The following is a 25187-nucleotide window of genomic DNA, read 5'->3' as shown; positions in this document are numbered from 1 at the left end:
GGAGCCGACAGCCTTTGCGGTCGCGCCCCACCCCCTTTCTTCCACCACTCAGCGCGCGTCACCAGGAGCTCGGCCAATGGGGGCCGAGCCAGGGAAAAAGGGCGCCCGGGTCCGGATGCGCCTCAGGAAAGCCATGCTCCCTGCGCGGGGGCAGCGGACACTTTCTCCGGCGCGCCGAGCCGTCCGTGGCCCGAGCGCACCCACTTCCGCCCCTCTCGCTTGCCTTGAGCGATGGCCCTATTTTTTTCTTTAGTGGCAATTCGAAGGGATGCTGGAGCGGGTTTTTGAGTGGAGGGCGCCGGGAAATGAGGAGGGGGCGGGATATCCTGAGACAACAAGTTTGGCTGTATGGAGGGCCTACCGGCAGCGCGCCTAAGCTAGAACGCCGAGAGAAAGAGCTCCAGAGGAGCCGAGGGAGGCAAAGAAGAGCTGCCAAAAGAATAACCCCGGGAAAAGGGGTGGAGAGGAGGCGGCCCCAGCGCCCCGGCCCCCGGCAGGTCGGCGGCCAATCCGCTGGGGGAAGGGGTGGAGAGTCGGTGGCTCCGGCGGAGAGAGGCCGAGGGGGGTGGGGAGTCGGCCGGGCTCGCGCCGCCCTGGCCCCGCCCCCGGCCCGCGCCGCCGCCCGCGCCGCGCGCCGCCGCTGTCAATCAAGGGCGAGTCAGCCGGGCTCGGGCGGAGAGAGGAGCTGCTACGCCACAGCCCAGCGGCGGCCATTCGCGGAAAAAGAGGCAGAGCCTGTGCCAGCTACAGCCTCCTCCGAGCCACCGCGGGCGGGCGGGACCGGCCTCTCCTCCTGCCTCGCCCCCACCCCCACCCACCTCTATCCCAGTGTCTCCGTCTGAGGGTTTGTCCTGTTAATGCGGGATGAGCGGTACGTATTCTCCACCCCCCTCGGTCTCCTTCACCGCCTCCCTCGCTCCCTCCCTCCCCAGACCCTGCTCGGTTCTCCCCCTCCCCCGGGGCCGCTGAGATGCTTTAAGGGGAGGAGGAGAGGGAGGGAGGGAATCAGGGGGAGGGAAGGAGGGTTGTGTTTTGTCTTAATGTCTGAGCGAGAACAACCTCCTTCTGGGTGTTGCTCTGAAGCCGATGGGTCGGGTTTCAAACCACGTTTTGTGATATCCCCCTCCTCCCTTCCCTCCTTCTCCCCCACCCCCTGCCGGTGTGCGTGGATCGCGGGTTTATGGAGATTAATGTTCGGGGGGAGGGGGAAGAAGAGGAGAGGGGGAAGACGAATAATAATAATCCTAATAACCTGTTGTCGTGTGTGTATGGGGGGGTTTGTTGCAGATCAGAAGAAGGAGGAGGAGGAGGAGGCGGCAGCGGCAGCCGCGATGGCTACAGAAGGAGGGAAAACCTCTGAGCCAGAGAATAACAATAAAAAACCCAAAACCTCAGGCTCCCAGGTAAAAGCAAACATATAAAAAAATTCATCACGACACCTTAGGAGAGGGAGGGAGTTATGCCCTTTAAATGTCCAGAAGTAAAGAACAGAATAAAAATGTTTATTCACTCAAAGCATCTTTCTGAGAGTGAGGAACTTAAATTGTAAATTCATGAAGATGTCACATATATGAGGATACGATGTTGTTTAAAATTACATCAGGAACACAGACCATAAGAAAACGATGTGTGTTTTCCCCAGGGCATTTTGAGTTTAGGAAAATAGCACTTTAAAAAGTTTGTTAGAAATTTTCTTTTATTTAAACTTTATATTACAGGATCTGCTTCCTTATTCATATAGCGTTTACCTGCATTTGTTCATATTTCTTTTTAATTTCTGCCGCTTCCTGAGTAAGTTCTGATATGTAGAGCTGTCTAAATAAATAACCCCTTCCAACTACTGGTCTCCACTAAATCCACCCGCTTTTTTTTCCCCCCTCTCCTTTACCATCTCATTTTGGGTAGGATTCTCAGCCCTCTCCTCTGGCTTTACTGGCAGCTACTTGCAGCAAAATAGGGACTCCTGGTGAAAATCAAGCAACTGGACAACAACAAATTATTATAGATCCAAGCCAAGGATTGGTGCAACTTCAAAATCAACCACAACAGCTAGAATTGGTAACAACGCAACTTGCTGGAAACGCTTGGCAACTTGTTGCCTCCACTCCTCCTGCTTCAAAAGAAAATAACGTTTCTCAACCAGCTTCTAGTTCGTCTAGTTCTTCCAGCAGTAATAACGGGAGTGCATCTCCTACAAAAACTAAATCAGGTAACCCTTCCACCCCTGGTCAATTTCAAGTCATACAAGTACAAAATCCAAGTGGTAGTGTACAATACCAAGTGATTCCACAACTTCAGACAGTGGAAGGTCAGCAAATTCAAATCAATCCAACTAGTAATTCATCTCTACAGGATTTGCAGGGTCAAATTCAGCTCATATCTGCAGGTAATAACCAAGCTATACTCACAGCTGCTAACAGGACAGCTTCTGGAAATATTCTGGCTCAAAACCTGGCAAATCAGACAGTTCCGGTCCAAATTCGACCTGGTGTTTCAATACCACTGCAGTTACAGACCCTTCCTGGTACTCAGGCTCAAGTTGTAACAACTCTACCAATTAACATTGGAGGAGTGACTTTAGCTTTGCCAGTGATAAACAACGTGGCTGCTGGAGGAGGGACTGGACAGGTTGGCCAGCCTGCTACCACTGCTGATAGTGGGACTTCCAATGGGAATCAGTTAGTTTCCACACCCACCACCACCACTGCTTCTGCCAGTACTATGCCGGAATCTCCCTCCTCCTCCACCACCTGCACAACCACTGCTTCAACATCTCTGACGAGCAGTGACACATTAGTGAGCTCAGCAGATACGGGCCAGTATGCAAGCACATCAGCCAGTAGTTCTGAACGCACCATTGAAGAATCTCAAACACCTGCTGCTACTGAGTCTGAAGCCCAGAGTTCCAGTCAGCTTCAGCCTAATGGAATACAGAATGCACAGGATCAATCAAATTCTCTTCAGCAGGTGCAAATTGTAGGCCAGCCTATCTTACAACAGATCCAGATCCAACAGCCTCAGCAACAGATTATTCAGGCTATTCCACCACAGTCATTTCAACTCCAGTCAGGGCAGACAATTCAGACCATCCAGCAGCAGCCTTTGCAGAATGTTCAACTTCAAGCAGTAAATCCGACTCAGGTGCTTATCAGGGCTCCAACTTTAACACCTTCAGGGCAAATCAGCTGGCAAACTGTACAGGTACAGAATATTCAGAGTCTTTCAAATTTGCAAGTTCAGAATGCTGGGTTATCCCAACAATTAACCATCACCCCAGTGTCTTCAAGTGGTGGCACAACTCTTGCTCAGATTGCTCCTGTGGCTGTTGCTGGTGCCCCAATAACTTTGAATACTGCCCAGCTTGCATCAGTGCCTAACCTTCAGACAGTGAGCGTCGCCAACCTGGGTGCTGCAGGCGTTCAAGTGCAGGGAGTTCCAGTTACAATCACTAGTGTTGCAGGTAAGTTACAGCATCTTTTCTCTTTACCTCTTAAGTAGTTTTTTAATAACGATCAGTTATTGCTTTTCTTTGCTAATTCTTAGATTGACATAGAACTCTGAAGTAAACAGACTATCATAAGGAATCAAAAATAAACAGGAATCCTGACAATCATCACTCTGTAGTAATCTGTGAGACATGTTCACTTTTGTGGATTTTATGTAGGTTTTATGTGTTACATTTGTTAGACAGTTTTTAAAATGTATTCTTTCATGGAACAAAACTTTTTGATTAGAATCATAATTGCCTTCTGTAATTTAGAGATTATATTTGAGTACACTTGAACTCTTCAGAAGGAACCCTAGTCGAAGTGATATCTATTGCTTCTTTGAAGGAAAGTAGGTTTATACTGAATTGGTATATAGTAGTGAGTCTGTTGAAGTTTAATTCTACTGTTAATAAGGCTAATTTTTTTTTTTTTTAATTTGAAGTTATATCTCAAGCTTCAGCTTCTTGTCACCCATGCTTTTGTGTTTTATGATACTGGGTTTCTTTAAACTAGATATTGATGCAGTTGAGAGATAGAATTTTAAGTTGTAAAATGTTTAGTTAACTTTTGTCTGCTGTTCTGTTAAAATCAGGATTTGCTCAGGATTTTGAATTTATAGTTCTTTATTTGTAAAATTATATTTAAGTAAATCTTATGGTCATGTTATTTATAGATGTTTAGTGTGAGGTTCATGGAAAGCAATTAAAAATGTAGACAGTAAAATGTCAGTAATTTGAATTAATTATGGCAATAATTTAAACCAATTATAAAAGCAGTTGTTATGCATATAAATAGATATTTCCAAAATACTTAGAAAACTACTCTTTATCAGTTTGATCTTTTTCAGACCAGTACCTAATACCTTCTGTTTTCTAGTAATTAAATATTTTTCATTGATTCTGATTTGGTGAAGGCTTTGTTTTAGTGACTCTGATACTTTTAGACTTTGTTGGTTAAATATTTCTATTTTGATAATCAAAGATAAATAAGTTTATCACTTTTGAATGCTCATTCTTGAAATAAGTTGCAGAAAAATTATACTAGGGTTCTTCTTTTACAGTTAATACCTAATATATGTATGTAAAATTGGAGGTTGCCAGGTAGAGCCTTCTGATTCAGGAGAACTGAGATTACATTTTTTTATCTAGATCCCCACTACCTCTAGGCCAGCGCCATCCAGCAGAACTTTGTGTGATGTTGAAAATGTTCTCTGTCCTATCCAATATGTTAGGCACAGTCTACATGTGGCTGTTGAGCAGTTAAAATGTGGTTAATTTAATTGAGGAACTGAATTTTTAATATTAATTTAAGTAGCCAGATGTGGCTAGTGGCTCCCATATTGACAGCACAGTAGTCTAGTCAGTATTTTGAGTGTGGTATTTTTTACCCTAAAACTCTTACAACACAATTATATAAATATTTCTCTGAATTAAAATCTTTAACTTGCTTTGTTTCTACTCTTTTTTTCTAAAAGCATTGACAATAACTGGAATATTTCAGAAAAGTGTTTTTGGTGGGTTGAATAATAGTTTGCATTGTCGAAGCAAAGTTGTTTCACTTGCATTTCATCTTGACTATTAAGCATTAGTGAATTGTGATTAAGAAAGATAATCGAGTAACTTAAATTTAGGTTAGAAATAGTCAATTCTGCTCTCTAATTGATATATGTTATTAATAGAATCTAGAGATTTTCCCTTACCCATTGTGAGGGTAAGAGAAATGTTCTGACCACCCAACTCAGATTCACTTGAATGGTGCATTATAAATGTGGGGTCAAGGAATTTGCCTTTAAACAAACTTTCCATGTGATTGTAAAACTCACTGAAGTTTGAAAAATGCGGGATCTAGCCATCAGCAATGAACCAGAAGACAGTATGGAAGCAGGTGGGTGTTGAGCCTTATGTACCTTAGAGAATGCATTTTGGTGGCAAGTGTAACTTTTTAGTTTTTATTCCACAAATATGTATTGAGTGACTACTATGTGCTGAGCACTCCCAAAAGGTGTGATTATTACTTCATTTTCAGAGATAATTTTTTTCACTTAAAGTGATTTTAAGAAGCTTAAGTATATGAGGAAAATTGAATTTTACGTAGTTGGATTTTTTCCCCTAAACCAAAGATTTTAAATTTTGTTGATGTTAAAGAATTAATGTTCGAATAGATATGTTCAATTACTTTTAAAAGACAGCCGTATTACAAAGACTAGAAATGTACCCCAATTTCTACAAGTCAATACAGTTACATAGGCCTAGTTGTTGGCAGATTTTACTGCTTTGCCTAATATAGTAGGTGCTGCTTGAGAAATGCTTTTTGAATGAAGGTATAGAAGGTAATGGAGAAATAGCAGTGTGGAATTGGGACCCATGCGTTGGAGTGGTTTTAATGAAGCTGATGAAATAGTTCTGTTTTCATTAATTTCTTTTGGCTTTGTGTTTTTAAGACCAAAGTGGGATACTAGGTACTTCACTATCTTGAGAAGGGGGAGAATGAGCAATAAGTGCCTATATATCCCTTTTTATAAATGTCACTTGTATATTCCTAGAAGTTCAGATATTTTACTTTGTGTCCCCATTCACTTTTTAAGTACTTCCTTGGTTATTTATGCCCCACCCCCAGGAGAATGGTAATGTTTTCTTTGTGGAAAAATTTTTGCTGTAAATATTTGCAATAAGTATTACCAAGGCTTGAAAAACTTATTACTTAGCTTCAACAGAATGTAATGACTTACTCAAGGACAAGGGAAACTCTCCATCATCTATCCTAGTTTAACTCTTCAAGAGGTAGAGGAATCTGGATGATGTAGACAGAAAAAAAAAATCATACAAGGCAAATCAAATGAAACCACTTCTTGAGGCTGGGGAGTTTCATACTTAGTTTCATAAAATAAGAATGTTAGTGACAACTTATGGGGAGCCTCTTTCCTTGATAAACATATTCAGCATAATGTGTTTTTGTGCTTTGGTCTCACCTTAAAATCCTGAGTCCAGGCTCAGGATTAGTTAGAATGTAGTAGAAACTAAATACATGTATCCTCTGCAGAAATCTTGTTTTTAAAAATTATTTGATTTGATTTGATTTTAGGGATAGGGTTTGGTTACGTTGCCCCGCCTAGTTTTGAACTCCTGGGCTCAAGCAATCCTCGTGCCTCAGCTTTCTGAATAGCTGCAATTATAGGCTGGGATTATAAACACATGCCACTGCACCCAGCACAAAGATAACAACTAATTGTACTTCTGGCTTAAGAAGTTTTCTATTTTAACTAAGTGAGGAGAGTGGAAGGTGTTTTGCTGAAAAAGAACTACCCATTTTCACAATGTCCTCTGGTAGCCCTAAATAAGTGAATTTCAGGAGTTACATTTTCTTAAAGAATTTAGAGCTTGTAGGGAGCAGTGATATCTAAATCTGTAATTAACTTGCACTGGCCAGCATTTTGACTTACTTTTGGCCATAATTATTATATCACACATAGTAACAGATCATGCTGTAGGCTTTTTGATTGATGAATGGATAGTTCTTTGTCAATTTTAATAGAAATTAACATTTTTATTATGCTAAGTCTCCCACAAAGGAAGTTCAGACTTGTTAAGATGTTGCTGGCCCTGCAAGAACTTGACTTTCTTACCTAATTTATTCCCTTCTCCAGGGAATTAAAGTATAAGATCTAGAGATGTAGTATGCAACTAGGAATGGGAAGGCCAGTTCTTCATTATTGATAAAAACGAGGACCAAAGAAAATAGTGGAAATTTATATTTAATTTAAAAACCTAATTTAATCCAGTAGAATCAACCTCGTACACCTGTCTTTTTTCCAGAGCTAGTAAAGGTAGAAAATTCATTTGGGGTTTAATACAAATATGGTTTTCATTTGCTATATGTGTTCTATTAATTTGCATTTCCCTTAGTAGGCATATTAAAATAACATTTCTGTGTATATACATGGACCCACACTCCTGGTTTGGTTATTTCATTTTTCAGAGAAGTCAGGTTTACTCTGTAATTTTGTTTCTCTAAAATCTTCTAATACTATTTGTTATGAATTAGAATTCATTATGATGAACTTGTATCTTGTACCCTATACAAATGATTTAAGTTCTGAACTATTGAGCTGGTTTTACCCATTAGATGATTTTTTTCATGGAAGATGGAGAAGTACTCAATGTAGAGCCACATTAACCTTTTTAAAGTGCATTTTTTGAAAGGGATTTCACGATAGAGAAGCAAAGGAAAGGTTTTAATCACCTGCTTTTCAAATTCTTAATCAGGGAATATATAACAAGTAATATACTTACAGAATATTGGGGCAGGCAGGTCAAAGAGAAAAAGAAGCTTGATCAAGAATGAAGATAGGGAACAGTGCTATGCATAGATGTTGTAGAAATACCAGATTTTATAAAATAATAGAATTTTACTTGAAAGGATCTTGGAAATGATGGCTTGCCAGTTGTAACCTTTTGGTATTGCTGCTAAAGTCTATAAAGGCATTTTCTGTTTTTATAGTTTTAAGTGAAAATAGAAATATGGGTTAAAGGCTCTGCAGTGTTATATTAGGTACTTGGGGATGACACATTTAGGATTGATGGTAAAAGGTGGAACCTAGCCTAATACTAGACCTTGCACATATATGTGCTCCTCTTTCTGTACTCTTCTGATCTAGGTATGAGATAAGATTGGATGTTCATAATGCTTGTTATTTTGCTACCTAGCAAATTGTGGCAAAGGAAACCTGTTGAACCACAATTGCTTATGTACATATGCGGTGGGATGAAGGCTTAATGAAATTGTGGTTACTAAGGCAACTTAAAAATAATTGAGCCTCTTTCCTCCCACCCTTTCTGTTTATCCATGTTTTAGAAATGAAGAAATTGAAGCCCAGAAAAGGTTGAATGACTTTCTTATATTTTATGTCAAAGTAAGGGCTAGAATCTTGATTTCTGCTCCAGTAGTCTTTCTACTGTAGTTCTGGGTTTGTTATCCAAATCTCTTTGCTAGTAAATAAGTAATGTAGCTGAAGTATGGGAATCAGGGAGGGAGAATATTCTGCTTAGTTTATCTCCTTGCAGATAAGCTGTCCCTATCTTCACTGGATATTTAGCACTGTATATTAAATATGATATTGATAAAAACACAATTCTCTAGGTCTTTTTATCACTGAATTTAATGGTGGAACCTAAGTATTATTATTTTTTTCTTTCTTAAAGGAGCAAGTTTAGGACTAAAGAGATTAGTAAATTCCATATGTAGGTAAGGAAATTCTCAGGCCATTGAGATACTGTAGTTCTTTCTCTTCATATCCTATAAATCTTTTGCCTTTTCTCAGAGTCTTGTTAGAAATGGATTTTCTTTTTCCCTTAGACCTGTGAGAGAAAGAAATGGATTTTTCTAAGATGAAACTTGTGGAGGAAGGAAACAAACATTTATTATTTACTTAATATATGTCAGGCGCTGGACTAAGTATGTGTGTATGTATTTATTAGAGACACGGTCTTGCTCTGTTGCTCAGGCTCTAGTGCAGTGGCATGGTCATAGCTCACTGCAGATTCGAACTCCTGGGCTTAAGCGATCCTTCTGGCTCAGCCAGCCTCTCAAGTAGCTGGGACTATAGGCAAATGCCACCATGTCTGGCTAAGTTTTCTGTTTTTTATAGAGATGGGATCTCATGATATTGCCAAGGCTAGTCTTGAACTGGCGTCTACCAACTCTCTCTCTCTCTCCTCAGTCTCCCAAAGTGGTGAGATTACAGGTGTAAGCCAGCCACCACGCCTGGCCTAGCTATTTATATTATCTCATTAAAACCCATAATATCCTTGTCAGGTAAGTATTATGTCCATTTTATAGATCGCTTTACTGAGCTTTAATTTCTTGAGGAAAATTGGCCCTCCAGTGAGTGGGAGAGCCATGATTCAAAGTTATCTGTTTCTGATCCCAATGCTAAATAATGTTCATGCAACATAAGCAGCTATAAGGATACATCTATAGATAAAGGGCTACTTTTTTTCTGAATGACATTTTTGTCAGATAAAATGACCAAAAAAGACCCTTTTGTGTCTGATTTGTATACTTAAATCCTTTCAAGGGTAGACAGTTTTGGAAATTGAAATATTGTTCAGTTAAGGTCTCTTCTAGCTCTAACATGTGCTAACAGATGATTATGACCAAAAGTAGTAAAAGAAGTGGTGGATAGAAACTGGTGTGGCTACATGGAGACCTCCATGTTAAGCTCAGATTTTAAAATAGTGTTTTGTGGGAGATACTAGGAGGGGCATAGGATTAAGAATGAAAGCAAAAAGCAGCATGACCCTTAAAGAATAATGTCAGGAAAGCAGAAACTCATAATAAAGTCAGGCTTTTAAAATTATTTTAAACTTGTATGGCTTTAAAGCAAGAGAGACACATTGCTTGAACAAAATTGTGTAATACTATATTAAGAGAGAACAGGGTAAAGGTAGAGCTTCTCCAGTCTGTTTCTATTAACCAGCAAGGAAAATGCAGTTGTAGCAGAATTGACTAGCAGTGTAACTCTCTGAGGTATTTGTTCAAGGTAAGTGAGGAGATAGAGGACATTAGTTGCTTTTTGGAAGTCAGGATGATGCAGATGAATGCTATCCTAGGATAGCTATCCTATCTAGGATGCTATCCTAGGATAGGAACAGAAGAAGCTTTCAGATTTAGTTGCAGACTAGTGTCAGTAACTTAAAAATTATGCAACATGGAAAAAGTACCAAAAGATATGGTATGAATGAACACCTCATTTTTTCAAAACATTCTAAACTTCAGACAAATGAGCTTGATAACCGTCCTTTAACAGAGTCTTTGAATGAATTATTGAGTGGTTGGCCCCTGAACATGAAAAAAGAATTCAGAAATCATTGGGAGCCACTGTGGGTTTACTAAGAAACTAGGTTCGTATCTTCTTTCTTTAGGATTTCCAGATGCATATAGAAAGGAAATAATGTCAACACAATGTATCTTGATTTTAGTATTGATAGTCATGATTTCTTTAAAGGCCCATAGCTGGTTGCACAATTACGTGAAAAATGGTAATTGATTGTTAACCTCAGATGTTTCTGGTATTATGGCGTGGGGTTCTGTCCTTGCTATAGCCCTGCTTAACTGTTTTGTTTTTTGTTTTTTTTTTTAAAAACCAGGCCAAAGAATGGCCTTATTTATTGAATTTACAGAGGAGACAAAGCCAAAAGGCAGTGCTAATATGATAGGATATAGAATTGATGTTCAGAGTGATCTTAATAGGCAGGAATGCTGGGCCAGAATTAGCAAGATAAATATAAGAGGTAACATCCTTTACTTAAAATGGGAGGCATTATATCCCTACAAAATAAAAAACCTGGCTTGGCAGCAGGCCTTGTGAAAATGATTTGGGATTTATTGGCTTAATATGAACTGAGAGAAGAGTAAAGCTCTTTCTGTACTTTGTGCTTATCAGACCATTTCTGCAATATTGTGCATAGTATTGGGTGGCACATTTTAAATGAGACATTGACAAACTGGCAAACATATCAAGAAGGAGTCTCAGAATGAAGAGAGTAGAAAACCCTGCAGACTAGCAATAATCAAAGAGCAGGGAGTTTTATTGTTAAAAGAAAACAAAATAAATTGTGACATATATTTAGATATATTGAAACTGAAATGGTTCTGTTTTGTTTGGCTTTGGAAAAACATAGAATATTGTATATGTACACACATAAGCACAGACTAAAGCTGTACAATAATGGAATGGTTTGTTCCATTAGGTAGTGATCTTCCTATCATTGAAGTTGGATATTCATCTGTAGGCTTTAGAAGAATTTCTTGTACTGCATTAAAAGTTTAATTTGATAAACTGTAAACTCTGAGTTGTCTTTTAATTCTAAAATTTAAGATTCTATGAATATTTAAGCATGTGGTCTTATTCTGGGTACTCTCAGCCAGCATATAGTGAGAGATCTCTATAAGTCTTACTTGAACTTAAATGATTGAATAAATATTAATATTTAGGGATTTGGGTGTTGGTTTTGAGGGTGAAATTTCTATTTTTCTTATAAAGACAGTATAATTAAGGTGAGTTCTATTAAGCAATCAGTGTAATACTTTAATTCACAAATATATTTTTTCATTATTTTTAGACTGTGTGCTTAGGTGTTGTTTTTCTGTGCCATTTGCTCTTTTATTTGGTAAATAACAAATCATTAGTATTTTAAGCACACATTTCAATGCCTAACACTGAATTTGGAGTTAAGATATTTAATATTTTATCTCAGCACAGGAGTTCCCCCTTCATGGTTTCAGTTACCTGTGGTCAAAACTGTGGTCTGAAAATATCAAATGGAAAATTCTAGAAAACAATTCATAAGTTTTAAATTGTGTGCCGTTCTGAGTAAGGTGATGAAATCTCACTGTTCCACCTGGGGTGGGAATTCTCCCTTTGTCCGGCGTATCCCCTGTGTCTCAGCTCCTCTCCCATTAGTCACTTGGCAGTCCTCTCAGTTATCAGATTGATTGTCATGATATCATAGTGCTTGTGTTCCAGTAACCCTTCTTTTACTTAATGAGGGCTCCAAAGTATAAGAGAGGTGATGCTGACAATTTGGATATGCCAAAGAGAGAGAAAATATATGTGAAAGAGAAGTTGTTAATCTTCCACTGTGCCTAATTTATGAGTTAAACTTTATCATAAGTATGTATGTATAGGAAAAAACATAGTATTATAGGGTGCAGGGTTTCAGGCATCCACTGGGGGTTTGGAGCATATTATGTGTTCCCCTTGAATAAATGAGGGGACTACTTGCAGCTCTTTAACTGTAGTTGTTTTTCTGATATTGTCATTTTAATATGAACAAGGTGACAACTTTTTCTTGAGTGGAATTAAAGAATGGTTGGAAAATCTAGGATCCTAGTAGAGTGCAAACTCTGAGAAGTACTCACAGCTTTAAATTTGTTAACTTACCTTGTGGAGTAAGCAAATCCAGTATACCTATCTTTTTGGCTCAAAATACTTAGCAGGGATGTTTTTAAAAAATTCAAGGATCTATTGAATAGAAGAAGTGATAATTCACAATTATGAAGGTTCTTTTTTCCTCACAAATGGTAATAAAGTTAGGGAGGTAGGAAATATCTGTGTTTGACCAGAGGTGTGGTTCAAGTAGTAGGTTTATTATTACCACAGACACATGTACTGAGAAGCTTCATAGAGCATAGGACTAAGAATTAAAATTCCTATTTTTGCTTGGGTGCTGCCCCCCATTAACTGTTTCCCCTGGGCAGACATCATAATTATAGCTTCATTCCTTTTTCATTTGTTAGTGATATTAATTCTTTCCCTCTTTACCTCATAGAATTGCAAAGATCAAATTATATATATATATATATATATATATATATATATATATATAAAGGCTTTGAATATTGTAAAGAAAACTGTATGCAGAAGGTAGAATTTGTATATAGTGACACCCACTAGAAGAGTATGAAGTAGTAAAGTGGGAGAATGAGTTATTTTAGGTTATGGATATTAGCTTGAGTAATATGTCAGAAGTAAACGAGAGAGTTGAATAAGAAGAATATCAGAAAGCTTTGGTGAAGTGCAACCAAGGATATGGGGAGGTGCATCTACAGGTGGAAAAGAAGCAGTGTATTTCAGTGTAGTAAGAACTAAATGTCTGCTGTGTGCTCAGCCTTTGCTAGGTTCTGAAAGTACTAACCTGTCTTAAAAGGATACTTATATGGAGGGGACAAGGCTTAAACATAAATCCAACAACTATATGGCCGCTGCATAGGAGAATTTATCTAATACTTAAGTACAGGGTTTTGAGATAATGGAAAACAAGTATGAGAGTTTAGTGAAGTGAGATTAATGGATTGAGTAAACAAGGAAAGCTTTCTGTAGTGGAGATAGGACTTGAAATATTCCTGAAAAATTGGTTTGGAAAGTGAACATTTGAGACTTTGCAGGTGGAGAGGTGTAGAGAGAGGATATCTTGAGTCAAGCTGCTGAACTTGAAGAGTTGGGAAAGTATAAAGAAAGCCCTCACATGGAAGCTTATAGCTAACACAGGGAATGGTGGTCTCTCTCCTGTGTGCTTCGTGGAGGCACAGGGTTCTTCCAGAATAGCTCAGGTTTGCCAACTGAACAGCCTGAAGCCCCTGCTTCAGCCAGAGAAGTTGCTGTTTATTGAGCTATTTTCTAACATTTTGTTTGAAGAAGAGATTCAGCCAAAATCATAATAAAAATAAGCTTGAAAAATCTGAGTCTAGTGGATAGAAGGAACTGAGTAGAAATAGTTGCAGTGCAAATGATATTTATTGGCATGTTTCTCTGTTGATCAAAGTGCAGAAAAGTTAGAAATCAAGAGCCCGGTTAAAGGGATGTTGTTAAAGTAATTTAGTCATGAATTCACAGTGGTCTTTAGAAAGGTTATGGCAGTGAAGTAGATGGTTGCTAAATATGAAAAACAGGTTGTTGAACTTCTCTTTAGTACCTAGAATGGTAACATGAAAGAAATAGTAAGGGATTAGGTAAAAACATCAGGTTGGTTGGTTCGTTTCCCCTACTCTGTATCAAACATGGTAATAGGCATTGAGAAACTAAAGATGAACTGAGACATGTTCTTCACCCTCATAAGGATTTGTTATCTGTTGCAGGAGACATACTGTATTTCTTTACTTCAAGGACATCCTTTTTACATTTTAACATCTTTGAAATTGAAATACACCTTACTGTCAGAGGCATGTCATAGTTTAATTAGCAGAATTTTTTCTTTCTTATAGTTACTTGCATCTTAGACTCAGTGGAATATGATGTGTGTATAGTTAATTAAATTACTATGTGGTGTTCGGTTTATAAAATCTATGAGTGAAGGGTTACAGAAGCCCAGAGGAAAGAAGAACTAGTTCTGCTTGGTGTGGGGTTCTGGGAATGTTTTTATGGAGAGAGTAGCAGTGAGATGAGACTTAAAAGAATGACTAAAAGTTTGCCAGATCAGGAGGAGGAGGACCATTTTAGATTATGTTGCATTCCACATGCAGGTTGGAAATTCAGTTGGTATTCTACAAACATTACAAAATTCGGGCTTAGATGAAGAAATTTTAGTATATATTAAAGTTGAATTATAAACCTCATGTTGGTGGGGTCTGTGTCTTTTATTTATCTATCTGTATGTATATATATGTATGTGTATATATATATATATATATATATATATATATATGCCCTGATGAACATTGCTCAGTACATGTAATCCTAATATTGAACTGGAAAACAGACACAAGCTGAAAACTTTGATTTCATAGGGGAATGTGGTGGATAGATCCTTGGAATAGACTCAAGATGCATACTTAAAGGAGCAAGAGAGTTTATGGTCATAAAAGGAAAAGTGATTAGTAAATTACAATAAGGGAATTTACATCTGATTGCCTCATATGTTTTGGTAGATAATTGCAGGTGAGAACTGGAAAACAGACACAAGCTGAAAACTTTGATTTCATAGGGGAATGTGGTGGATAGATCCTTGGAATAGACTCAAGATGCATACTTAAAGGAGCAAGAGAGTTTATGGTCATAAAAGGAAAAGTGATTAGTAAATTACAATAAGGGAATTTACATCTGATTGCCTCATATGTTTTGGTAGATAATTGCAGGTGAGAATCTTAGCAATGAGGGGAGTTTTGAGGAGAAACTGAAGATATGTGAAGTTTCTAGGTTGTTTCTGTCCCTCTGAAGTTATTATGCAGATGCTTTATAATATGGCCAGTCAGAAGGGGTTTAGTACAGTTCTGTAAATAATGAGTCAAGTCACCATAGCTTTTTGTTCACAGAAGCGGAGCTGCTTTTGCACAGGAGTATAGGAACCAGATAGTGATCTGTGCTGTGGTAAGTGGGTACCTGTGCCTCATATGGGGTTGAGGGAGGGGGTGGAAAAATCCTTGTTTGGGTGTAGTTGAGGATGTCTGCACCAGGGAGTTGAGGGAGAAGACGGAAAAGGAAAAGACTAGATCAATTTGGTGTCCAGCACTAACTGGAATTAATAGGAGAAATAAATACTTATAGTGGTTTATAAATCCTACAGGTTTTCCTAAATATTTAAATATACATATAATTTGAGATGTAAACATTTGACAGATATTTGTCATAAATACCATGAAGTATGGTAATATGCTAGTTTAAGCAAAATGTGATTATGATTTTATTAACATAGTTTTATAAAGTTAAAGCATACTGTATTATTTCATTTTATTTATTTTTTGAGTTGAGGTCTTGCTATGTTGCTCAGGCTGGTCTTAAACTCCTGGGCTCAAGTGATCCTTGCAAGTAACTGGGATTATAGGTGGACCACCACGCCAGGCCGTACTGTATTTTTATTTCTAGAATGTCTCTCACCTTTTGTCTTCATTGGTAGGATGTCACTACCTTTATTGATTTTAATGGTAGGGCAGGTAAACTATTGTAATAACCCCTTGGTAGACTTTTCTCCATTTCATGGACTATCTACTGGCGGACCACATCCACGAATTCAGTTAGCAAGTAATACTTGGCATCTATATTGTACAGCTTTCTATGTTCCTTATAAGGTGGAATAACATGGACTGCACTCTTGTTTCCATAATGTTATAATGGGGAAAGAAACTGCACTCTTGTTTCCATAATGTTATAATGGGGAAAGAAATTATGCAGTTTTCTGTATAAAACAAGTAAAGGGGACTTCTTTGACTCTTATATTTGTTTTATATTTTGGCTGACATTTACAGCATCTTTATAGTGCTCAGCACTTGATACAGTAACTCATTTAATCTTTAGAACACATTATAAGGTAAATATGGTTGCCCTTTTTTCTTTCAGGTATAGAAACTGAGGCCTAGAGGAGTTCAAGGCCACATGATAAATGAAGGAGCTGGAATCTAAACACATTCTGGCTCCAGAACCAGATACTTTAAACCAGCAGTCCCCAGCCCTTTTGGCACCAGGGACTAGTTTCATGGAATACAATTTTTCCAGGAATGGTGGGGGATGGTTTCAGGATGATTCAAGCACATTACATTTACTGTGCAGTCAGATCTCTCTGCTAATGATAATCTGTATTTGCAGCTGCTCCCCAGCACCAGCATCACTGCCTCAGCCCTACCTCAGATCATTAGGCATTAGATTCTCATAAAGAGCGCACAACCTAGATCCCTTCCATGCTCAGTTTATAGTGGGGCTGGTGCTCCTATGAGAATCTAATGCCAGCTGATCTGACAGGAGGTGGAGCTTATGCCTCTAGCTGAGCTTTGGGGAGTGGCTGTAAATACAGATGGAATTTTGCTCACTTGCCTGCTGCTCACCTCCTGTGTGTGGCCTGGAGGGTACCAGCCCCTGGCCCAGGGTTTGGGAACCACAATCTTAAACCATTACCGTTTACTGCCTCTCACTGTATACTCCCTATATATAACAGAGTTGTTTCCTGTTATCATTTTTGGAAGCAATTCATTGTTTGTGTCTTATATGTCAGACAATATGTTTAAGCACTTTTTATATACTGTTTATTTTTCACAATCCTATGAAGAAGGTCATGACAAGACCTCAATTTATAGACCAATAAACCAAGGCTGTCAGAGGTTGATTTACTTGCCCAAGGTCACACAGCCAGTAAGTTAGACAGCTAGTAGGTAAAAATCCTTTATAAGACTAGTCTCGGTGAACATGACTGTAATTTTCTTTTATAATAATAGCTAAGCACTACTACCATGTTTCTCGGAACATAAGACGGGGTCTTATATTTATTTTTCCTCAAGAAGAAACCCTAGGGCTTATTTTCAGGGGATATGTTATTTTCCCCTCAGAGCCTCAGCTTGCAGCACACACAGGATGGTTGGGACCTGACAAGGGGAGCCGACCTTGTTGGTGGGGCTGCTCATACCTTTCCAGTCACCTCTGGGATAGTAGCTGTCACGATGGGGCAGATGAGAAGATGAGAAGAGCTGCTTGTCTTCTTTACTGCTCCTTGACGAAATGGATGGGTTGTGCAGATATGCTGTGTAGCCACGCCCATCACTAGGTCTTATTTTCAGGGTAGGGCTTATATTGCACAAATGCTTAGAAATCCTTCTAGGGCTTATTTTTAGTTTAAATATCTTATTGTAATTACTGTATATATTCAATAAGGCCTGGATTCCTGTATCTCTAGGTGAGTGCTCTACTCCTTGTCTCCCTTTGGGGGCACAGGATACGTATGCCACAAAGGAATTAGAATAAAAAACTGTTTTTATTAGTTTGGTATCCTGTGTTGATTGGGAATTTGAGGCTAGTAAGAACATTTCCTTAAATATATGTGTACCACAAACTTTTTGAGTAAGTTTTTAAAGACAGGTTTCAAGTATATATGCCATATGAGTCTTTATTTATTTTTTTGAAGAGGGGCCCAGAAGAAAGGGTTTTATATTTCATTTCCATTAATAGTTGTGAGACCCCCAAAAGTATATACTTTGTAATTTGTAAGGCTTATATTTCATGACTTCCTTCTTGATCAGGATTTGACATGTTATTAGAAATTTATGCTTATTTTTTGAAGGAACTAGCATTAAGAAGTGACTCTAAGAAAACCCAAAGACCCTAAGAATCTGGATATGTATAGAATTTGTGCTCTTCAGCTAATCCTGCATGTCATTTTTATGTAACATTGGTTCATTTGACAGGGCTGGTGCTCTGACTTTATTGTTTTCTAGTGGATAATAATAAATATTTAGTATCTGTCATTGTATATCAGTCATTGTTCTAAGTGCTAGGGAATCAAAACAAACATGTTATTTATTCTTAGGAACTATGCTTTTTTCTGGGTGAGTTGTGTTTTAGATTATTGCTATTTTTAAAAAATAAGAAAATCAAGGCCCGGAAAGTTTAAATAATTTGCCCAGGGTTACAGAAGTAATATATTGGGAAAAGAATCCAGAGTCTTTCTGACTTCAAAACTTTTCCTGTTGCTTCATCATAAATTTTTGAGGCCAAGGAAATCATAGTTTCCATGAATAGGTTTTTAAAAGAGTTTTCTCATTTTTTAAAATAACATACTACCAAAGAGAATTGAAGATCAATTTACATTCTAGAAGAGATTGATACACCAGAGTACATTTATAGTATACAAGAATCGAATAAAGTTAATTTAGTTCATATTTCCTATTTCCAAAACATGCGATTGAGTTCATTTTGTGTATCTCTACATTTGTATGTATGTGTGTATATATGTATGTATATTTGTATTTGTGTGCACACTTACATATGCACATTTACTCATTAGAAAAATATTGAGGAAAAATTTAAGGGGATTATATTCTATACCTATTCATCACTTTCCTTATTCTCCTGCCCCTACTCTGTAATTAAGGATACCAACCCATTTTGGGGTGTTTCTAAGAATTTGCACACCTCTTCACATTCCTAAAGCCACAAAGAAAACCTGATTTTGTTTTTAATTTCAGCATATTATGGGGGTACAAGTGTTTAGGTTATGTATATTACCCTTGCCCCACCCGAGTCAGAGCTTCAAGCGTGTCCATCCTCCAGACAGTGTGCACCACACCCATTATGTGTGAATATACCCATCCCCTCCTCCCCCAGAAAACTTGATTGTTGAAATCAAAGTATTCAGACAGCTTTCAGTTCTTTTGAAAGGGTTTCTCTTTGACATCTGTCTGAACTGGTAGTGATAACTATGTATAATTTTCGAACTGGCAGGCAAACATGTTTCATTACATAAACAGTTTGTGATGAGCAGAGGTAACTGTGATATATTTAAGAAAAGAGCTCAGTGCTGGATAGCGGTTTGTCTCTGCTATTAAACAATTTTATGACCTTTAGGAATGGAGGTCTTGGTTTTTTTCTTCTGTACAATGAAATCTTTATTTGTGTGTGTGTGTGTTTTGTAAAATGAAGTAATTCTCATTTAGTGTTAAAATTCTATAATTTAAAATACAATTGTGTGGAAACCAATTGAGCTTAATTTTATTTCAGTGAACCAAGTGGAAGAGTCAGGAAAATATTATTTACTAGTATTTCTAGTTTTAAAATCAAATTTCTTACTTTTTAAACTGAATGAACCATGTTAGTATTTCCAAAACACGAGGTTTTGTTTTTGTTTTGACAAATCCTTGAAGCCAAATATAATATTGAGGCTAATGCTGTTCTCCTTTAAAGAAGTTCAGTCTCTAGGTTTGAGTCATTTTTAAGGATTCACAGAATTTTTTAGAAAATGATTTGTTCGCCTGTGTCCTTGTAACTAGGCACACGCCTTCAGCAACAGCGAAGATGGCGGTCAGGCCCCTAAACCCATGGGCATTTAGATTGCCATCTGGGACCTCATCTGACTACTCAAAATGCCCTTGCCAGCGGATACAGACAGTGAAGATGCCTAGTCAGAGACCAGCTGCCCTTTAAAGCCAGGGAGTCTGCTTGCTTAAGCCTGAGTTTCTCTAGCCTATAAGCAGCATAGCCTTGTAACAATAAACACTGCCACAGTAACTTTGCAGAGAGCTCTCCTGCCCAGTATTCCCTCCTAACCTTTCCAAAAGCCAGTACCTCATCTTCAGACCAAAGATTTTACCATAGTCTTTGTTCCCTTTTTGCTAACTTTTAGTAAACATCCTAACCTCCTAACCATTTTACTACTTTAGCACCTTGTGACTTAGACTTCTTCTAGTCAGCCTGCCCCAGGGGCAGATAATAGTTGTAAAATCTAGAAATTTCAAAGTAGTAGATAAGTGGATCTATGTATCTCAGTTCCAAAGGAGAAAACTTTTTTAATTCTTGTTCTGGAAGGTAAAGAATATCACAGCTGATTTGTAAGCCAAGAGGTCACATAAAAGCAATGGTAACTATCTTCTGGACCTGTAGAGTTTCCTACCGGAGGTATTAAGGCTGCAAGAATACTATTTTCATCTTCACAACTGCTGGCACAAATGGAGTTTAATATTGGATTCTTTAATAGCTGGTATTTTGGTAAGAAAAGTTCTTTAAATGCTGGATTGCATGAAAATCAGAGAATGCATTTACAGAATGACTCCCTGTGAAGAATTTTTTAAATTAAATAATGATAAAATAGAGACATTTTAAATATAATATTTGCTTTGATTTTATTTTGTAGGTTAATGTAAATGTATAGAAACTTTAATAAAATATTTAATTACCCATTATTACTGAGAAATGAAAGCTGTTTTAGAAAGTTTATGTGAGTTCTAACACACTGCTAATACATAGAAGTTAAAAAATAGATTACCTCCAATACCACTTACAAGTACTCCTAGTAAAGAATTTATGTTTCATTAGTTACTAAGAATCCAACATACTTTTCAGTGTAACATTAGCCCACTCTTGTATATAAAGTTTGCTGAGCAGTCAGTCCTCAGTGGTTAGAAATTACTATTTGTTTCTATGTAATAACCTTATAGATTTAACTTCAAATGAAGGTGACTTTGTAGTGTTGGTGAAAATAGCAGTGGATAAGAATCAAGACCTGGGTTCAATTCCCCTTCCAGTTACTATTTGTGATGAGGGATGTCGTTTAGCTTTCTTGAGTCTCAGTCATAAACACCCCTAAATAAAGACAAAAAAACTGCCTGCCATGAAGGGTTTTTCTGAAGATTAAATTGAGTAACGTGTGAAAATACTTGTTTTGTAAATGCCAAAGCACTAAATAGATGTAAACTATTATTAATAATTATAAGCTTCACCATACTGTTTTCTTCTAAATGGATATGTGTGTGTGTGTATGTGTATGTTTACCATTTTACAGTCTTATTTTCTTTTATGTGGTCATTTTTATATCTGTAATACAGAGTGCAGTGCTGATATACAGTGAGTGTTCAATAAATATCCAGTAGAAGTGAGACTTCCCTATTACTTACCTCAACTGGGTGTATTAATCCTGACTTTTATTTTTGTATTCTGATACTTTGACATCTGGGATCTTGCTGACCCTGGAAGGACTGCCCCTCCCAGGGTTAACCAGTTCCTAGAGATAGTGAACAGTTAATTCCCCTGCAAATACTCATTCAAAAGAAAACCAACCAATCCAGACCCCACACCTCAACCACCTTTTAAAAAAGGTTTTCATACTTTAGGCCATCTGCCCTAATCACCGCAGGGCTAGGTACCAGACAACTAGGGACAGCCCCTACACCCTACAGCCCTCTAAATGATTCAAATTAGCCCATCCTAAGGTTGTTTACCATGCCTGCTGCCTATTCCTGTGGAAACCACAGTAAAGGCTCTTGCCTATAGTTTCTCCCCTCCTTCTGCCTCCTGACTGACCCCAGTGCATCCCCATGTGCTCCCCCCCACCCTGTGGCATGCTGTTCCCTCTCCTCTTGGCAACTGTAACAAACTGTCTTCTCAGTGGCAATCAATTTTCTATTAATACACTATATTTTAAAACATTGGGCTACTGATTTTTTTTTAACGATCCTTATGCCAAAGAATCTTATTATGAAAGTATTAAATATTGTTAGATTTAAAGTTTTATTGGAAGTAACTTGAATAGAGATTCAGAATGGTATTAAGGTATGTGTTTGTAGCTAAGTATGTACCTATGTGTATATATATTTGTGTATATATATATACACACACACAAATGAATGTGTATAAAAACTTGAAAAAAAAATCTCATTGGAAGACGACAGAAATTCTGATCTCTAAGCTACGTTTACAGATCACCTTTGGTTCAGCTCTTTTTGTTTATAAATGAAAAACCTCAGGCTCAGAGTGGATATGTGGTTTACTGAAATCACACCTTTAGTTTTTGGCGGAGCCAGAACAACCTAGGTTTAACTTCTTCAGCCTTAAATATACATTCAAGTGTTGTGAGCTTTTATATTAGGAAGAAAATTATAGGCAAGTTTTTCTTCTTCCCTTTATCAAGGGACTAAGGTATGAAAGTTAATTTTGTTTTCTCTTATCCCAAGTGGCAGTGGTTTGGTTGCTAAGTAATTGTTCCAATTAGTATAATTTCTCCATATAAAATTTAATATAGTTATTTACATTTTATTTTAAAACTTTTTTAAAATAGTAGAACTCAGATTTTTTATATCCAAAATCCACTCATTTTTGTATCTCAGCTCTTTTTATGTTTTTTTCTTACTTTGTTTTATTTTGCTTTCAGTATTACATTAACAAACTTAGAAACTTGACAGCAACCTTTAAGCTAGGTACTTTATTGTAATCATTTTCCAGTATCTGTACTTTTATAATAAATTTGACTGGATCAAATAATCATATTGTGAACAGAAGTAATAGGAGAAATTGTTGACTAGAGATATCAATGAGTTACAGTGAAATAAAAAATAATTTAGGAAACTTAATGGTTTGGTTTTTTTAGTGGTTTTTTGTTTGTTTGTTTTGGATTTTGGGGGGGGAACATAGTAGTAAGAGGTAAACACAAGATTTAGGGTGAAATTGCTTTCTCTTATGCTCTGTACTGCTGGGCCTTTATGTAAAATATTGGATCAAGTTTGGCTTTCCACATTTTAAGGAAGAGAGAAATGAAGCCTGAGAAGTAGCTTAAAAATGATCCTGCATACAGACACTTGTGATGGTTCTCCATTTCCTCAGAAAACTGAACAAGTTGTAATTATGAGAGAAGGAGAAACTTAGGTTAAATTAAAGAAATGCATTCTTAATAATGAAAGTGCTTAAACAGGGTATAACTTAGTAAGGAAGGGTATTAAGTCTTATTCTAGAATTGGATGTCATCTGCTCCCCAGGAAGCCTATAATTTCCTAAATAAGAGAAGGTACATCTTTTGATTGTATAGACTAAAGCACATAACAACTTCATTTTACAGTATGTCCTTAGATCATAGGAGAATGGTATGGAATAATCTGGTTCATTTGGGAACTCATGGATTTTTTTTTAAAAAAATCTCTGACTCACTACCAGATTCCCATATGGCCCTTTTCTCGCCAACTCATGTACCTGGTCTGAATGAGACCCTAAGATGCTCTTGTTGCCACAGCTTTCAGCTTTTGTAATGGAAACCACACAGCTGTAAATGGGAATTAGGTAATGGTCCATTATGCTACTTCCATTACTTCTATAGTGCTTGATCATCTTGGCTTCCTCCAGTGTACATAGACTGTGTATATGGTTGGTGCTTAATAAATATTTGAATGAGTATATACCAGCTCTATGGAAAAAAAATTCTTTGTATTTAATTCTTTGATTCCATTTTCCATAAGTATATGGGCATTTTTCAAAACTTGTCAGTTATTTCAAGGACTAATATTTATTTCAGCTTTAGTAATAAGCATACAGAAACTTTGGATTTTTATCTTTTAGAATGCTTTGCTTTTTTTGTTAATTGCATAAAAGAAGATCATTTTATTATTTTCCTGATACTATGAACATCTCAATATTCTGTATTACTAAAAAATCTTCTGATTTTATTTAAACATGTATTTCTGTCTTATATTGACTTTGTGTTTTATAAACGTTAATAAAAGTTACATTAAACAATTGAGTTTTTCCCTATGTTTTAGTATTACAGTTCATTTTTGTACTGATACATTTGATGCTCACCTAGACAGTCATAATCTAGATATTGTAAATCTGGCCAAATGTTATTCTTTATTGTTTAGGACTTTAAAATCATTCAAAATTCTTTGTTTACTAATTAAAACTGAAATTTTTATGTGAAACAAATTTAGTAGCATCCTTTGGAAGTACTTAGTAACTTTTCAGGTTTCCTAAGAAACACAACTAAATGTAGTTTGGGGTTTTTACAAATCCGTTCTCTAAATTTATAATTTTTACCATATTTAGAAATAACAGTTGCATATTCCTTTGCTTTTCAGAATCATTACGGGTAAGCAAACCAGAAATTTTCTTTGATAATGAATAGATCATTATCTGCCTAAGTGGATACAGTACATTGAGTTTTTCTAAGGAACAAGAAATCAAAAATAATAATTAAACCCCCTAGTGTAACAAAGGGAAAAGGGATATGACCTTGATCACTGTTGTTAGTTTTTTTCATTAGTTCTTTTACATCATTGATTTCCCATACATTGCCCTCAAATATCATGTTTTAAGTGCACATATGTGGAAATAATCTTGAGCTATCTTAGCTGTGAGCAATTAATGAAATAAATCACTAATTTTAGAAATAGTAATATTAAGTATTGCAAATTCATAGTCTTTTGGAGGTTTACTGTGATGAAATTTAAAAGATAAAATACTCAAGAGTTCTTATAATGGTTTTGAAGAGGAAATGTAAACATCATTTGTCTAAAATGATTTGGCTTTGATTATAGTTTTACAGTGAAGTTCATTCCTTGTCTGAACACCTCTTTAAATTATTTAAGTTAGTCTTTTCCATACAGTCCACAAACAGTTCTCCATTTTGTCAAGGTGTATTTCTATGAGAGTTTCTTTTAAATTGTGAATTTATCTGGAAAATAAATAAAACCTCTACTTTGCCTATGTTGTCAGTTCTTCTCCCCCAATATGCCAAACATTATTTTTGTCCAAAAAAATTAATATAGTAATTTTAAAAAAAATTCTCTTTTCCCCTCAAATACAGTGTTCTCACCTTAATTGAACATAAAAAGAGATGTCTAGAGCTGAATTCCCTATAACTGAAGATAGGTCTGGATTGTATAGTAGAATATGCAAGATGGTTCTTATATAATAAAAATGACCACCTTCCCCTACCTCACCAAGATGTTAGAGAAAATTTGTGGCCAATC

The 25187-nt window shown here is 37.0% G+C and overlaps 1 protein-coding gene across 2 annotated transcripts in view; it reads left to right on the top strand.

Moving 5' to 3' along the window:
* The first annotated feature begins 642 nt into the window (after positions 1-642).
* SP4 (Sp4 transcription factor) overlaps positions 643-25187 on the top strand; it is a 76048-nt gene continuing 51503 nt past the window's right edge. The window contains exons 1-3 of one of the 2 annotated variants that reach the window (XM_012780993.3): positions 643-871; positions 1293-1403; positions 1906-3460. In XM_012780993.3, the coding sequence (XP_012636447.1) occupies positions 1332-1403; positions 1906-3460 (1627 nt within the window). In that variant the 5' untranslated portion in view covers positions 643-871; positions 1293-1331. Of the gene's footprint in view, positions 872-1287; positions 1404-1905; positions 3461-25187 lie in introns of both variants that reach the window. The other variant, XM_012780992.2, reaches the window with a different exon arrangement.

This window comes from Microcebus murinus, chromosome 9 (genome assembly GCF_040939455.1).
Source record: "Microcebus murinus isolate Inina chromosome 9, M.murinus_Inina_mat1.0, whole genome shotgun sequence".
In the NCBI taxonomy this organism is placed as follows: domain Eukaryota; kingdom Metazoa; phylum Chordata; class Mammalia; order Primates; family Cheirogaleidae; genus Microcebus; species Microcebus murinus.
This window is presented reverse-complemented; position numbering and strand designations above follow the sequence as displayed.